This window comes from Schistocerca piceifrons, chromosome 6, assembly GCF_021461385.2.
Source record: "Schistocerca piceifrons isolate TAMUIC-IGC-003096 chromosome 6, iqSchPice1.1, whole genome shotgun sequence".
NCBI classification, from domain to species: domain Eukaryota; kingdom Metazoa; phylum Arthropoda; class Insecta; order Orthoptera; family Acrididae; genus Schistocerca; species Schistocerca piceifrons.
Genome location: NC_060143.1, coordinates 32947261 through 32961052, shown reverse-complemented (window position 1 = coordinate 32961052; position 13792 = coordinate 32947261). Strand labels below are relative to the sequence as shown.

Sequence of the window (13792 nt, the reverse complement as noted above, 5' to 3'; positions counted from 1 at the left end):
TTTAAGGCATCTGATTTCATAAAGCCAGGGGCTGCATTGACTGAAATAATGGACCTAACATCAGCAACTGACGTAGCTAGTTTGAATAAAGACGATTTCTCCATGTTAATAGGAGGATCAAATGATGTCTATAGAATCAAGACATACAAGGTTATTACAGAAATGAGGAAATGTTTCAGTAATTTAACCCACACAAATGTACTCATTGTGAACATCCCACATCATCATGATTTACCACCCTGGCCATGTGTGAACCGTGAAATTGATGTTGCAAATGAGTTTATCGTTGAAATATGCACTAACTTTAAGAATGTTGATATTGTAGATATAAACAGATTGGAGCAAAGGTTCCAGACAGTCCATGGACTCCATTTAAATACACCAGGAAAGAAATTACGAGCCGAAAAAATATATACTCGCATTTCGAAGAAGAGTGAAGAAAAAAGTATAAGTGACAAACAAATGTAGATTAAGAAGTGCTTTAGACAAGTTACAAACTGTGCCATCAGCCAAATGCAAATTACCAAGTGGTTTAAACCAATTAGGCAAGAAACAAACAATTAAGTCATCAGCCAAACGAAAATTATGAAATTGTTTAAACCGAAGAGGACAGATGTGGATGTAACAAAACTTATACAAGCTCCAGAAGTTAACTCACCTGCTGATTGCCACCAGCAAACAGAAGCCACACACAAGAAAGATACTGAAATTTTTTAGGGTAAGTGCTGTATTAGAAATGCCATTAGATAAAGAATCAGAAACCGTTTCCACTAAAGTTACTAAATACCCAGATTTTGCTATACTGCACCATAACATTCAGTCACTCACAAATAAAATTTCCATGTTGGAAGCACTACTCCAGTATGCACTAAATGCAGACATAATCCGCATTACTGAACGTTGGCTATGGAATGACGAAGTAAAATTAACCTCAGTCTCAGGATACAGATTAGCAAGTCATTTTAGCTGAGAGTTTTCCAAACATGGTGGCTCTGCTATCTTTGTGAAAGAACAAATAAAGTTCTGTGATGTCAGTAAAAGTTATATTGTCTCAATTGAAAAAGACTTTGAACTTTCCATTACCAAACTGCCAGAGCTTAATTTCGTAGTTATTAACATATATAGAGCACCAAGTGGAAACCTGTCAGTCTTCATGAATAAACTAGAGGTTCTGCTAAACAAGATCAGTACAATAAATATGAAGATAGCGCTTTATGGGGATTTCAATATTGATTTTTCAAAAGACAGCAGCACCAGAGATGCTTTGATAAATATGACCAACTCATTCAATATGATCCCCACAATACTCTACCCAACAAGATTAACAGAATGCACAAATTCCATTATTGACCAAATATTCATCTCAGAAACAAATTGCAGGTTCACAAGGAGAGTACTGAGCATGGGTAATAGTGATCATGAGGCACAGCTGCTGTATATAGAAATGCCAACAAGTAGTAGCAGTTGCGAAAAACTAGTTGAAAAAAGAACCTTTTCTGAAGATAACATTAGAATTTTTAATCTCTTAATGGCGAAGGAAAACTGGGAAAGCGTCGTCACTCAGAACAATGTTGATAGTATGTAAATGAGTTTTCAGAGCATCTTTCTTCACTATTTTAATGTAGCATTTCCAAAAGTAGTAAAAACAGTAAAACCTAACAATAATAAGCTATGGGTAACTAAAGGCATAAACATTTCCAGTGAGAGAAACAGATTTCTGCAGTACTGTAGTAAGAAATGTAGAGTAACAGAAGAATTCACAGATTATTCAAAAGACTACAAAAGAATCTATGGTAGAGTAGTCAAAGAGGCAAAAATTACGTGGAATGACAATTTGATAAGAAACTCATCTAACAAAATGAGATCCATATGGACAGTTATAAGGAAAGAAACTTTTAGTTCAGTGCCAAAGAAAAAGAATGTATCATTAACACTAGAAGGCTCAAAAGTCACAGACCCAAATTCAGTTGTGGAAAAATTCAATGAATACTTCATCTCACTAGCTGAAGACCTCATTCAAGTACACTGTCAAGGACCAGTCCCAAGTTTCTCCAGCAAGTCAGTGATCTCGACTGCTTCTATGTATGTGTATGAAACAAACCCCAATAAAATTACAAGTAAAATTAAATCATTAAGCAATGAAATGTCAAGTGGTCTTGATGAAGTATGTGATTTCAAATTAAAAGCATGTGCTCACCACATAGCAAACCCCTTGGCAAAAATTTTCAACCTCTCTTTAAAAACTGGTGTATTTCCAGATATTTTTAAAACAGCAAAAGTTTCACCACTACTAAAAAAAGGTTCTTCTGAAAAAATATCAAACTACCGACCCATGTCACAGTTAAGTTCCTTCTCAAAAATTCTAGAAAAACTCTTCTATGACATGCTTTTAAGTTTCATAAATAAATATGCACCTCTTACAGTGTAACAACATGGTTTTGGAAAGTCTAAATCCACACAGACAGCAATTTTCGAATTCTTAGACTGCATTTTAAAATCCCTTGACCAACATAAATTAGCTGCAGGTATTTTTCTAGATCTATCAAAGGCCTTCAACTTTCTGGACTATAACATTCTGCTTGAAAAATCAGAAAGATGAGGAGTAAGAGGTGTAGCACATAGATGGTTGTGTTCATACCTAAAAAACTGCAGGCAGCAAGTATCACTTCAGTATGAATTCAACAAAATGAATAAAACAAGAAACAACTCCTTTCTTTCTAGGGAATTACCAATAAAAATATGGTGTACCACAGGGCTCAATCTTAGGTCCACTACTCTTCTTGATTTATGTGGATGACTTAGTTGAATATATGAGTCCCACAAAAACTTTCCTGTTTGTCGATGACACCAGCACATTGCTCACTGGATCCAGTCCAGAAACTTTGTCCACAACAGAAAGTTCTATGAAAAGACTTTCTGAGTGGTTCACAAAAAAACAAACTCATTATAAATACTGAAAAAACTGTGTGTGTCAATTTTCATTTAATTCCTCCAACTAATCATTCAAGCCCAATTAAAAAACGATCCCCTAGAAAATGTAAGTGTCACAAAATGTTTGGGTCTATGGGTTCAGGAAAAGTTAAAGTCGGACACACATATAAATAACTTGTTTACAAAATTATCATCTGTGTGCTATGGCCTAAGAATTTTAAAGGCTACAACAAGCAAAACAACAGTACTGCAGGCGTAAAATGCACAGTTCCACTCACTAATCCGATATGGGATCGTTTTCTGAGGATACTCAACTCACAGTGTAAAGGTTTTTAGAATGCAAAAAAGAGTTCTAAGAATAATTTGTGGCTTTAAAGATGGAGTCCTGTAAATCCCATTTTACTGAGCTTGGTGTTCTAAATGTTCCAAGTTTATTCATTTATGAAACTATCTTGTTCACTAGGGACTACCTCCTGAAAACAGGCAAACTGCTACAGAACAAAAATGTACACAACTATAGTACCAGAGGAAAATCAAATATACATAAAAAATATCACAGAACAACCACCTATCAGAGGAGCATAATTAACATTGGCATAATACTACACAATAAGATACCAGAGGAAATAAAAAATGCTACTCATCGAATGTTTAAAGCTAAACTAAAGGCATTTCTAATAAAGCACTGTTTCTATTCTGTCAGAGAATTTCTGAGTATGTAACAAAATTAATTGTAATAGGTACCTAATTTTAATTTGCCAACTATTTTGCTAATACTATGTATTATTATAACTTATCTTTGACCTGTCCAATATCAATTGTACAATTTGTGATGTATGATAAAACTGGACCAATAAAAAATCAATCAATCAAAAAGATCCTTCATTTGCCAAGCTGCACTGGAATAGCAAGGACACATTTTTGACATTGTTTTTGTGGTCAGTGTGTTGGTATCTTGTAAACTGATGTCAATTACCTATGTACTTTCCAGCTGTGTTGATAAACCATGTATTCAAAGCTGTTTTTGTTCTTAATGTTCTGTTCATGCATTTCATTATTTTTGGCAAAAAGAGAAATATTAATAATGAGAAAGGACATCAGTAAATGTGTACAGGGGTTGGACAAAAGTATGGAAACACAATGAGACATGCATACTTGAACATGAATGCAAATGCTAGCCAAACCTGCATGTTGTGCTGTTGTATTTGATCATGAATGACACCTGTGCAATGTTCTCAATATGAAGCAAGTATCAGTGATGGTCAGGATAGTGTTCTGTGGAGTTTTGAGTGAATTATATCAGAGCTAAATGTATTGAATGTGGGAAATGATTGGTGCTCTTATGGGTGGATGCTTCTGTAACCTAGGTAGCTAAAGTTTTGTGTGTTTCAGGAGGTACTGTATTGAAGTTTTATAGTGTATACAGGAAAAGTGGAAAAATATCATCCACTAGGTCAAAACATGGACAAAAGTGTATGTTGAATTATTGTGACAGTTGGCCATTGAAGAGAAGTGTGATTAAATATAAAGGGACAATAACTGCAAAAGTCACTGCAGAACTGACTGTCGCACTGACAAACCCTGTCAGTACCACAACAACATTCCACAATCTTATCATGTATTTGTCTGTTGTCCTCCGCCCCAGTCTGCTTCAATTGTTCTACTTGCTGTTCGAGAGCGTGAATCGCTTCTCTATAAGCTGGGAACTCTAGGGTGAGATGCAATAAAACAACACATCAGTGATGTAAATCCCTGTAACAGGGAAATGTGGTAATGAAGCCGTAAAATCTGAACCATGGAGCAATGGAAGAAAGTCATTTGGTCGGATGAGTCTCATTTCACACTCTTTCCAATTTCTGGCTGAGTTTACATTTGAAGACTGAAACTTGGTGGAGGTATAGTGATGATTTGGGCAGCCATATCGTGGTATTCTATAGGCTGCATGCTTACTCTGCAAGGTCGCATTACTGCCAAGAACTATGTGGCAGTTTTGCTGATTATGTCCATCCCACTGTGCAATATTTGTTCCCTAATGGTGGTGCTGTGTTCCAAGATGATTAGCTCCTGTTCACACAGCTCGCATTGTCCATGAGCATGGAGATGAATTGTCACATATCTCCTGGCTACCACGATCACCAAATCTTAGTGTTATAGAGCTTTTGTGGTCTACTTTGGAAGTGTACGATTGCTATCTACCTTCATTATCATTACCATAACTTGCCACTATTTTGCAGAAAGAAGTGAATAAGATTTCCTTGAAAACCACACAGGACCTGTATTTTCCATTCCAAGATGACTGAAAGCAGTTTTGAATGACAAGGGATTTCCTACACTGTCTTGGGCATGGAACTGTGTTGTGCTTTTGGTCTCCAAATTTTTGTCCATCTCCTGCATACTGTATAGCAGTTGTCACAATACCAAGGTTTTAATTTTTGATCTAAGTCTGTACAGGATGTCCTAGAACTAACACCATGTATAGTTATGACAACACTTCTGTGTTTTGTTTTCTGACACATTAAGTCTGTAACCCATTACTAAATGGAAATATGCTATATAAATTAGTTTCTTCATTTATAAATCATCTATAGTAGGAATCACACTTACTGGACTCAGATACTTCATTAATTGTAGATGGTAGGATTTCAGCTCAAGTTGTGATCTATCTATAGTTCTGAAAATTAGTTCTTGTATTTCATTGTTTTACCTATTTTCATAGGTATTGGGGTTTCATGAGAAATACTGAGTTGAATATGCTGACACGTAACAAAATTTAATGATAACCCGTCTGCTGATGTTTTCAGATATTTCATTAGTTTTGTGTGGCATTCAGCTTCCATATGCATCCCAGGGTTTAAGTGCATTTAATCTACTTCCATAGATTAACTTCCTAGAACAACAGCTACCAAAGTGGTCAATGTCTATATTACAGAATTCATTATAGTTTGCATTATCATCAGCTTTCCAGTCAGGATTTTGCAAATACTTCTTGACTTTGTCATTTCATTTTTCATTAATTACAACTGTAGTATTCCAATTCCTGCCTCTTTCTTTGAAGGTAATTTGTTCTTTGTGTGACATATTCAGCTGCAATGATTGAATTTAGATCTTTTCTGCAATATAGTTCTTTTTCTTTTTCTTGTGTCTTTGTCCCTCACTGGCACAGGATTGATGGATGTGTAATTAGTTTAAGGGGTGGCTGGATGCCCCTCCTGTCATCATCCTATTACACCCTGCGATGGAATATGTGGAATATGTGTACCTCAACTATCTCCATGTAGTGTTGTTCATGTGAATGTTTTCTAAATGTTTGTGAGTCATGTAACTGAGGTTGTACTTCTACATGGATACTCTGCAGATCACATTTTAGTGCCTTCAGTATCAGCCTGGTACTCACCTACTGGGATGTGGGAAACAGTGTAAAAACCACATTCAGACTGGTCAGCACACCAACCGTTGTCGTTAATCCACTGTGCGCATTCGATCTGGAGCCAGTACAGCTCCCCCTTCTGTCAGTGGCACTTGAACACGCCTGCTTACTGGATGGGTCTTTTCAGTAATACACTTATAATATTTATTTCAGATGATTATCATCATTTCAGAAGGTATCCCAGCGGTGATCCTATTGCTAATATTTCCAAATATTGTGAATTCCTCATCACAGTTGTTGGGCAGTAATAACAAAAATTACAATAAATGCAATATAAATTATTCATCCAGCTTCCCCCATCACCAGCAAACAGTTGCCATCAAATGCATGCACATAAAATGACTGTAAAGACCACACCGATTAACTTTCTTCCCAGTGTGACTTCATATGTTAGATAAATTATATTGTTGTTAATGGCACTAAAAGCACTAACTCTAAGCAGGATGCATAATAATTAATCACAGAAACTGACTTGGGTTAAAATATATGACAACAGAAGCAAAAATTTATGTTTCAAAATTAGTCATTGTGTGATAAATGCAAACATGTGGTTATGAGCTGCCACTGGCTTTCATATGAAATATTGCCCTAGTTAGTTCAAATGTGTTTAAAATGTATACCTGTCAATTACATCATCATCTAATTGGACTCAAATTTCACTCATGGTCTACCTTAACAAAAAATGCAATACTACATCAGCACATTACATGTTATAATTTAAATTTACTATATGCTAATACCTGTGTAAATCTTGTTTGCTTGGCGATCCACAGGTTGTAAGTATATGATTATGAGATCTGGACATCATGCTCTGTATTTTTACTAGTATTTTGAAGTATAATAACACAAACATTTTAACAGATATTGAAATGAAACTTTTATAAAATAATTAGTGTATTGTGGACTGTATGTAATAAAAACTTAAATACTGTGGAATTCATAAATGAGTGAAAATTAACTTTTATCTTACATACTGAATTACATGTAATTTTTATTTTAAGTACCCTGTGATTCCACACTATTTGGAATGAAAGGTCAAAACAAATTGTATTCTTTTAATTATTAATGTGTTAAAAGAATAAAGTGGAAGTATTTACCAATTCCTTGTTTTGTGTATTTAAAAACATGTTTTTTAGAAGTCAATTTTTTCTCATGATAATTTAAGAACATATGAAATGCTCCAGCTTAAAGTATTTAATATATTGTTGAATACTCAGGCTTACTGTGTATGCAAGCCCTGTATTATTATTCATACAATTTTTTTTAGATTTAATATTGGGATAATGATACCTATGTTTGAAAAAAAGATGGTTATGGGAAATTGGAACTAAAGATTTGCTTGTCATTTTATTCTCAATGCTAACATATGAAAACATTCCAGCTCCATAATCTTGTTGATTCTGAGTGTTCTCTTCATCTTGTCAAGTTTTCTTTCTTCTATTTGTTCTTTGGGACACCTTTGTCACGATTTCAGGAGCTCATTCTTCACATTTTCTCCAGTTTTGATGCCTAGTCTGCTCATGGTTTTTAATCTGCTTGCTACTCCACCATTAAAACATTATGACATGCATCACATCAGTCTGAATAGCTGACATGCCAACAAAAACAGTTTTTGTTAAGCACTCCCAAATGCAACTACTGAAACTGTTATTTGGATTATGAGTTTTGCCATGTAAACATTATTTCCCAGAGTTTAGAATGTTATTCAAGGGTATTACACAAATGAGTTGCTATGGAAATACTGGCACCAAAATTAAATAATGAGTCATTTTAGGCAAAGTTTTGTGTTTGACACTAATGTGACAGCAAGGCATTTAAAAAAACATGCACCACACTAACTTTGAAACTGCATTCAAACATGAAAATGATGAGGTAATATACATAAAGCATGTATTTTTAGAATCAGGAAGAATCATAGAATTGTACTGAATAATAAACAAAATTTTCAGTTTTTGATCCCTCATTTCATCCACGCCCTGCTGAAAGACATCTTGCTAATGCAAATATTTTACATACAGCTCATGCCATTAACAAGCTGTCTTTTAACAAGTACCTGTGAAAGGAGGTGTTCCATGTGCTATCCTCACATTGGGCACAATATGGCACTGCCATCGACTTGGCAGTAGATTACGAATTCTTTCAAATACCATCATTCATCTCATAAAGGCTGACAAGATGGTAAATTCCGTGCTCCAGTTCAACAACTGTACCAATGGGTATGATTTACACTTCACGTTTGAGATGACATCTAAACAGCAGATCTGAAATTATTACCAGCAATATGCCACCCGCATGGCCTTTTGGAAAATCAAGAAACCATCACAATGATTCCAGATTTACTGGTGGCACAGAGATGCTCTACTACAGCAAGCAAATTAAATAAACAGAAACATGCCAGTGCATTCTGGATAACAGATCTCGGGACTGAGCTGTTTATCCCTTCAGTACTTAACACTGATAGTAACGTGAAATGGATGAGGGAGGGGGGAGGAAGGGTGGGGGGGAGGGCAAAAGCCTGGTGTAACTACTCTGTACATAGAATGAAATTTTCACTCTACAGTGGAGTGTGCGCTGATATGAAACTTCCATGCAGATTAAAACTGTGTGCCGGACCGAGACTCGAACTCGGGACCTTTGCCTTTCGTGGGCAAGCGCTCTATCCACTGAGCCACCCAAGCATGACTCACGCCCCATCCTCAAAGCTTTTACTCTGTACATGCTGAAAATAATAATTTAAATCCAGTCTTTGTATGCTCTATGGAAATGATTCTCATATGGCTGTAGTATGTTTCTTGATCCCTGTTACTTAATGGTGTAATTCTGGGTGTTCTGCCAAGTCATTGTTTCCATTTTATGCACAATATTTCGACAACTGACCCAGCCATCATCATTAGGTACTGTTATTATGTGAATTTGCTGCCTGGACTTTAGCCAGACTGAACTGTTGTTGGTGTTGCCCCGCTGTTTATAACCGAGTTTGAGCTCTATGGACCATAGTCTTTAGGATTTCTTTGTGATGGATAGTGATGGCTAGAAACATGGAGATGAGGTCAGTGTGCATAGGTTTTCTACAATGCCAGGAAAAAAAGTGCAATACCCTCAAGGATTGTGTTCAGTGGCACCTAGGTACAATATGTGTATACTGAGGGGTTGTAGTGTTAGTGATTCAGTTTCATTTACATAGATGATCAGACGGCACTCAGGAAGTCTGTCTATGCATCCTCAGTTTTGATCCTGCAGGCAGTAGCTGTCTGAGTTTAGACATGCATGGTGTTTGCACCATTCATTCTATGGTATAACCATGATCCACTGATGAATAAATACTCCTGTTGAATATCTTCAGTCATTTGAAAGAGGTCAGACTGTGCACCTGTGGGAAACTGGAGGCATTTGTTGACAGACTGGAGCACATGTTAGGCCACAGTGGTCTGTGAAACATTCCCTCATGGTAGACCAGGTTCTGGACATCAGCGCAGCACAGATGAACATCAAGATTGATGCAGCGTGCAAACAGTGGTGGCTGACCGAACATCATCCAGTAATGAGATCTGGGCACTAGTTTCACCTTCTGTGTCATCAGGGACCATCAGGAACTGTCTGCTTGCACCAAATCTCAGAACATTTGTGAATCTGGCTACACTTCCGCTGACACCATGACACTGCCAATTGTGATTACTCATGGTTACATCAGATCTTTCTGCAGGTTAAAGTAACGTGTCCACAACTTTTTGCACAGGCTGTTATCCCCGTGCTACTGTCATTTCTTCAAGACGAAAGTGATGTGCTTTTTCAGCAGGACAATCCACATCCACTTATGGCTGCTGCAATGTAGTGTGCTCTTCATGGTATACAATTGCCCTGCCCAATACATCACCAGATCTCTCGCCAATAGAACACATATCGGACATGATGAAGCAGGAACTTACTCATTCATTAGAGGCTGCAAAAACCACTGCCAAACTGCAACAAAAGGCGCAAAATAGTGAGGACAAGCTATCACATCTGGCACTCTTATGAATGTTTGCAAGCGAGAACACACACCTGCATTACTGCCAGATGGGATACACTGTGTGCAACTGTTTGGCACTCTTTGCTGTGATGTGTGTTTCATTCTAGAACTCAGAGTTATTATTAAATGAGTTTTCAAATAATCACTTGTAAGTTGAGTATTAACATAATTTTCTTCTTCTTCTTCTTTTTGATCCCACACTTCATGAGAAACAATCCCACACGCTTCAGTGGAATACATATTCTTTCTATTGATTCAGCACATGCACCTGACATCAAAGCATTATCTCCCCCCCCCCCCTCCCCCACCCCGCCACCCTACCCTCCCTGTCCCCTATTTTCGAAAACGTTGTCACAAGCAGTAATAGCAGTGTGGGTGGCAGGGAGTGCATATTATTGGAGTCCTGAGAGGGAATGGTAATTTCATCTGCATTCCCATCTAGTGTCACTTTACCAAAATAGACTCATCCTGTCTGACAACTGACTTCTCCATATGGGTATGAAATTTCAGTCATAGATGTACGTGCATGTTTGAATGGGGAATTTTGCAGAAAACTCTTAGTTTTGTTGTTAGCTTTGCTCTTTGGAAGCATTATGATTTGGCTAATTACAGTAAGGCTACTACAGTCATTTAATTTCTAGAAACTAAGTGAAATAATGAGGGAGCTGTACAAAGTAAATGTAATTTCACTGCTTACCTTGGCATTGACCCATGGGAAGAACATCCCAGTAGTAAAAAGTGCCAATGATGGTCCATGTGACATTGATCCTAGAGAAATAGCCATCTGTAAAACAGAAAGAGATACAGCAGTTGATTTGAAGAAAGAAACAGTATTAAAGTTAGGGTGCTCTATTACAACCTGTACCAAGCTTAGCAAGCAGAAGAAGCATCCAAAATCTTTACAGATTTAAAAAGCAGACAACACTGTTTTCTGTTTGGCATTACAATGATTATGTTACTATAGACATATAATGCAGATTTCATGTTAAGGGCAGACAAAACAGAAGCAGAAGTGATGAGGAGTAGCTGAAAACAACAAAGATAAAAAGGAGAACATGAATACAGCAGGAAAAATAGCAGGCGCAGTGGTAACTATCAATTTCAGTTTTGTCACAGTTTCTGTAAACCAGGTGTATGCTGTAGGTCCACATACATTTAGTGCAAATTTTTGATTACAAAGAATTTGACAGGGAAAGCCATATTAGGACTTGATTTTCTGAAACATTGCTGCATCGTACCACTTTTGAAGGAGAGATTTGCACTTGTGAATTTGAAGCACAAGAAGATCAAATTAAAATTTGTAGATAATGTAAAAACATCAGGAGAAGGGAGTTATTTGTTAGAACTGGTTGTCATTGAAAAAAAGAGGGAATGGCATTACAGAATAAAGAGGAACAAGTGGGAGAAGCAGTAGGTGAAGTTAACTGCAAACGAGGGAGAGACTGATGAGGTTCCATCAGGTGATTTGATGGAAACTGTGACTCAAGTTTTGATCACAGAAAGTACTCAAATTGATTATGTAGAAGATAATGAAGAATGGGAAGATATGTGGACCAGCAAATCAGAAGAGGAAATGTCAGAATACTTAGAATGCAATGCAGTGGAAGAGAAGTATCTCATTTTTATCCTGAGGAGATTTGTTGATGCCCTGTTAAATGTGTAGAAGATGAAGAGAGCACAACTGAGTTTTAGAAGTTGGGAAGTGTTCAGATGTGCTATGGAGGCGAAAGGGAAGAACAATGAAGACATAGCAGCTAGTGACTGCCGAGATTATCTGTGGAGTAACCTATTCAATGGAAATAACTGGAAAGTAAATCTGTGTTCAGAATTTCAGGAATGTGAAGAATCTCAGTGAGGTCACTTTAAATGAAAATTGCATAGCAGGATGTGAGAAAGATTAGATAATGAAGATTATTGAATAAGAGAAACTGCAGACTACCCACTTGTTAGGTATAAATGCCACCAGGAAATTGTAAAAGTAGCACTGGATAAGATAAGTGCAAAAGCTAAGAAAAGGAAGTAAAATCAAAGAGGACTGAAAAGAAAGATGAAGCTTATTTGAGCAAGAAGGTTTTTTTTATCATGGGAACAATCAAAGAAGAGCCAATCTAAGCAGTAAATTCGTTTATGTATTTTGTGGACCTTACCACATCCTGAAAATTGTTCACCACAACAGTGTATAATTTAGAAAGCCTATAAGCTGCAAATCAATTGTAAATCACCACATTTCATGTGCCATGATGTTTAGGGAATGAGAAGTTTTAAAGAAATGAGCAGAGACATGACGTACATCCTCAGCTCTATTGCAAAATGATGTGGTAATAACATAAAGTAATCACTTATAAAAGTAAAAGAGTCAATGAGGTCATAACAGAGATTTTTTGCGTGGAACACGTCCAAGTAACATCAGAAGTCAGGAAGACAGTGTAAGAGGTACTGAGAAAAGAAGCATTAAACAGATCATTGGTTGTAGTTGCCCAATGATGAAGATGTGTGTATTGCTTGAGGTTTATTTTTATATCTTCACCAGATGTGAAGAAGCACTGAGCAGGAAGCCATGGAGCTTAATAATCTGACATTAGGTAGCAATGAGATGACAAGATTTTAAGGACAACAGACATTAAGGAATGCTGCATTATGAGGATTTGGCAGACATGAAGGAATGCTGCGTTGTGAGGATTTAGCAGACATAAAGGAATGCTGCATTGTGAGGATGGTTGATGAGTAAAACAATTCACTGATTTATATGAGTATTTGCCAGTATGATGAGAGTACAAAGTGATAATATTCGTGTATCTCCATGTAATGTTGACAGGGCAGAGAGCTAAGCTTTTGGAGGAAAACCTTGATAAGAGATGATAAAAGAGTGAAATCAACCCAACCAATGTTGAAGAAAGGAGTAAGTTAATTATGGAGTTACAATAAAAGAAAGGCAGACCACAAACCAGTGTGAATGTGAAATAAGGTAACCATTAAGGGTAAGAGATGATAAGGTAAGGAACCACCAAAGCAAATAACATGTAAAGCAATATAATTTTTTATTATAATTTTCAAGTATGAGTTGAGAATCATATTATGCTTGCACTTATGTTTCAGATTAGGCATTAGCACAATTTAGAGAACCCATAGTATAAGTAATAAAATGAATTCTTAAGGTGAAAGGTGATGGATGTATGGAGGATTTGACTTACTGGATGGAACATAATGAATGGAAGGTTCAGAAGGTAGATAAGACAGTGAAATAATAAAATATGTAGGGTGGCCAAAATAGATTTAGGCAAGTGTGCAGGTTATTACGTGTCATCTACTACATATCAGTATACCTCTATGTGTAACTAGTAGTACAAGTGAGCAATAAATAACTTCACCTGAACTTGCAATGAAACATGCTTATTCATACAAGTAAAAGGATAAATATTTGAAAT

At 36.6% G+C, this 13792-nt stretch overlaps 1 protein-coding gene across 2 annotated transcripts in view; it reads right to left on the bottom strand.

The window, feature by feature from the left end:
* LOC124802827 (sodium-coupled monocarboxylate transporter 1-like) overlaps window positions 1-13792 on the bottom strand; it is a 319127-nt gene that overhangs the window by 49804 nt on the left and 255531 nt on the right. For both annotated transcript variants that reach the window (XM_047263835.1, XM_047263834.1), the window contains exon 12: window positions 11065-11151. In XM_047263835.1, coding sequence (XP_047119791.1) covers window positions 11065-11151 — 87 coding nt within the window. The remainder of the gene's footprint in view (window positions 1-11064; window positions 11152-13792) is intronic.